Source organism: Camellia sinensis, chromosome 8 (genome assembly GCF_055761805.1).
Source record: "Camellia sinensis isolate YWXY chromosome 8, ASM5576180v1, whole genome shotgun sequence".
Taxonomy (NCBI): domain Eukaryota; kingdom Viridiplantae; phylum Streptophyta; class Magnoliopsida; order Ericales; family Theaceae; genus Camellia; species Camellia sinensis.
In genome coordinates, this window is record NC_138968.1 from 117,232,769 (window position 1) to 117,236,999 (window position 4,231).

Consider the following 4,231-nt stretch of genomic DNA (forward strand, 5'->3'; position numbering starts at 1 on the left):
ACGAAAAAACCTCAACCCATAAAATATTTTTGTTAAATGATCGAATTACATTTAGTTATAAATTTGGAAGGTGAATAAAATTTTGAGAATAAATTGTCCAATATTTTTTGAAAGACAAATGTAATTTGATCATTTAGTTATCGATATCCGATTAACTTAATTGTTTACATGGATACTCTTCTCGACGTGCCCCACAAAATGAACGGTTTAGATCATTTGAAATGGACTCCAAAGTAAGTCCAACAACACCTCTCCAATTGGCAATTGGAGAGGAGCTGAATTCTTAAGATAAATTTGAGAATAAGGCTCTAAAAACAAAGAAACCAATCACAAATTTGATTTTTTTGGAATTTTATGAAATCTTGTTAATTTATTTATATTTTCTTATTAGTTTCTGTATTCGTAACATAATTGAAGTAATTTATATCACATTTCCATCTACAACTTCCATGCCAAAAATAAACAAATAAAAAAATTACTAAACTGGAAAACATTCAGTAGTAGAATTTTTCAGTCTGTTGGATCCATAATCTTGCTCAGCTCCTCCAGCTTCTTCATTCTCAATTTTTCACTTTCATTCACAAGCTGGCATAAACATCAAATAATAATAATAATAATAATAATTATAAGAAGAAGAAGAAGAAGAAGAAGAAGAAGAAGAAGAAGAAGAAGAAGAAGAAGAAGAAGAAGAAATTAAAATAAAATTAGGAACTGCATAAAAAAAGGCTACGAAACATAATATATTTAATGCAAAATTGTGTGGTTGCCAAGAGCATGGGCAGAAAAAAAAAGGGATAAATATTGGAGCCTCAAACAAAATAGGGCAAATTACAAATATACCCCTGCGATTTACTTAAAATTTTAATTTCCTCCTGTAATTCTGAAAATTACATCCCGCCCCTTTAAATTTCTAATCACATAACAAGTGACACCTGTTATTAATCAACCATTAAGTTAATTAAACTTTTTTTAATGATATCATAAATATATTTTAATTAACAGTTCTGGTAATTTTATTATTGTATAGGAGGGTATAGTTAAGATATATATATATATTTTTTATTAACTTTGTTAGATGACAAATTCTAACAACGAGGTATTTATAATTTCCATAATTACATGAGACAATTTGTATTTTAAACAAATCTCAAGAGTGTATTTGTAATTTATCCAACAAAATAACAGAAAGGTGTAAGCTAAAATGCTTCCATTTTTTTCCAGAGAAATAAAAAATAAAGAATTGGATTTGAGATTCACCATTGCTAATGTGGTTGTTAGTTGATCTTTTTCCCTACTCTTTTCATTGAAGGCATCCAATGCTTCTTTGTATTCCTTCTCCTGTTGCAAATTGAAACACATTGTTAGCATTGTTGATCAAATTTCATTTTTATTTGTCAAAAGTAACATTCTATGAACATTTTTAGTTTGATGCATCAATAATAACAAAAAAAAAAAAAAAAAAGAAAGTAAAACAACCATGGGATCATGCATCAAAAGTGTTGACACTTGACACTTCAAAAAAAGAAAAAAAGCAAAAAAAAAAAAAAAAGTGTTTTGACAATCATGGTTGTTCTGGTCATCTAGCTTAACAAACATTAGAATACAATAGGTGTCATATAATAATGTTTAATTTTTCGTATTCTTTTTCCATAAAACAGGAAACAAGCTTTTGACAATCATGTTACCTTCTTTTGGCTGCTCTGGCCGAGTGACTTAAGCTCTCGGTTCACAATGTCAATCCTTTTACGAACAATCCCAACTTCCTTCCTCATGGGATCAGACAACACCTCGAGCTCCTAATGACACACAACAAAATTTTCAACAGATGACTTCAAAAATTAATTATGTTAGATCACAGGTTGTCCAAAAAATTTAAGAAGTTAAGAAACAAGCCCAACAATGCATATCAAGCTACTTTTTCTTAACCAAAATGAAATGAGAGGTGAATTTTTTACTCTCACCATTTTATCTCTCAAAGTTGGGTTCTATAATCATCAGTTTGATATATATATATATATATATATTTTGGAAATTCAAATTCATGAACTTACTTCCAAAATTTGTGCTAAGTGCCTGGTTTCTTCCTCAGCGCGGCCTAGCTGGATTTCAACCTTCTCTCTAACCTCCATCTTCTTCCTCTCAATCTCTTCTTCTCTAGTTTGAAATGAAGATATTGCCATTTTTGGCAACTCTTCATCATTTTCGGATGATAGCCTCCCACTTTCACCATTATTTGATGAGCTTTTCATTTTTTCAGAGCTTTTTAATTGTCACTATTCACTAATACTTTGCTATCTACAATTGCAACCCCTTCACTCTTTTGTACCATCTCTTATTTGCTTTGTCCTTTGCTTTTGCTTTTGTTTTGGCTTTTGCTTTTGCTTTAAAAAACTCTATCCCTCTAGTCAAAAGTTGCTTCCTTTTCAAAACATTTTAGTAAAAGCAAGATCAAAAAATCCCAAGAATACCTACTCATTGGCATAACAACTCAGTAATCCATCCTTGTCAATGCAATTGTAAAACTTGTAAAGCTTAAATCCAGCATTAACTGAACAACTAAAAAAAATTGAAAGCATATCTAAATTGGTAAAGAGATTATATATTGGTAGGAATTGTCATACCACTTGTAGCGATAAAGAACAAGTTTCGTGACAAAAATATTTATTGTTCAGTTTATAACAAAAATAATTTAAAGTTTTTTACAATGCATAATTGTGGGGACATAATTTTGAGTTGTCCATGTGGCCTAGGCAGTTAGCCAAGGTGCCACGTGGGTAGTTTTTATTTGTCGAGGTGTAGTCAGACTACACCTGTATCGAGATATTCCGATGGAGGACTAGAGTCCTAGATAATGTTAGACTACCTGTTTGGATAAGGTTGGACTCTTGAGAGTTAATCCTAATCCGAAATAGAGGATAAGCTATATCCTTAATGGGGATAAATGTTCTATGAAGTAAGACTCCTACGGGAATTAAGCCAAGCTAGGTGGAAGTGGGCTCAAGATTTGGGACGCGCGATGGGCTAATCTGTGCTTGGAGAAAACTTGAGCTATTTCCTAGTGGTGGTCAAAGGTTTGACCGACCTAGGAGCAGAGCCACACAACGTTAGCATGGTGGCGCACCATGCAAGGCTTACACAACGCCGCTACGCATTGCTTGGCTAATTCATAAGCAGAGAGAACAGAAATAGTTCGACTGTTCGGCCGGAGACCGTGCAAAGAGTTGTGCCATCTTACTTGGCTTGCAGTGAGGATGGTGTTAAAGGATTAGTATTAGCCTTTAAGAATGTGATTCCTAGGAGAATTTTATAAATGAGAGTAAGAATACTACTAGGATTGTGTCATGCGAAACTTACAAAAGCTCAAATCAAACCCTAATTCCAGGTATTGCAGTTATTACTCTCGAATTCACAGAGCTTTTACTCCTTGTTAGTCTATTTGCTGACTTAAGTATCGAAGGGGCTTCTGGCACACATCCACCGGCTAACTCATATTTGTGATTTCAGGTATTCCGACAGCGTTTGGAGGAACGCAAGCTTGATCAACAGGATTATACAAGTGACAATTATTTCGTACTCGTACAACACTAATCATTATAAAAGGAAGATACCCCGTAGATCTAATGTACGTTTTTTTATTGAGAGTTATACACTTGAGTTGTTTGTCTTTGTGAGATTTTTTGGCTGACTTGAATGCCAGAGTGCTTTCGGGTGGACAAGCCACCAAGTCCGTTACTTGTTTGTCTTTGCAGGTGTTGGACCTATCTATCTGATCTGGTTGTGAGGTTATATTTCACTACCCACAATAACTATGTACTTTTTTTTTTTTTACTGAAAACAATTAAAGGGAAAATGTTTGTTTCGAGAAAACAGTTATGGCGAGACCACATTTTTCCGCAACAACTCAACACACAAACAAGAAATGAGACGATTTATTATTTTTGCCTAATCCTTTGCTTTTAAATGCAGTGAACTGTATAAAGGTTCTGAATTTTCATATATTTTTTGTCTTTTTTCCTCAACTTGATATATGGCAGTTCCCAATTAATGAACTTGATGATTATGCAAGCAATCTACCAAAAAATAGTCCAACATTGCTTGAAGCATGAGCAAAGTTTGTAACATGACAGTGTTGGGAGATTGTTAGTGTTTGTTTTCTTGTGACTCACTCTTATTTTATTTACTCTTCTTTTTTTGGGACCATTTATGTGACTATCTCTTGAGGGTTATTCCA

General features: G+C 33.2%; 1 protein-coding gene across 1 annotated transcript; it reads right to left on the reverse strand.

Moving 5' to 3' along the window:
- Positions 1-339: 339 nt before the first annotated feature.
- LOC114285760 (uncharacterized) lies at positions 340-2,345 on the reverse strand. The gene is made up of 4 exons (XM_028228849.2): positions 2,052-2,345; positions 1,686-1,796; positions 1,258-1,338; positions 340-585 (listed from the first exon to the last, which is right to left on the reverse strand). The coding sequence occupies exons 1-4, from the start codon at positions 2,247-2,249 to the stop codon at positions 511-513; spliced, it is 465 nt and encodes a 154-aa protein (XP_028084650.2). The 5' UTR covers positions 2,250-2,345; the 3' UTR covers positions 340-510.
- Between the last annotated feature and the right edge of the window lie 1,886 nt (positions 2,346-4,231).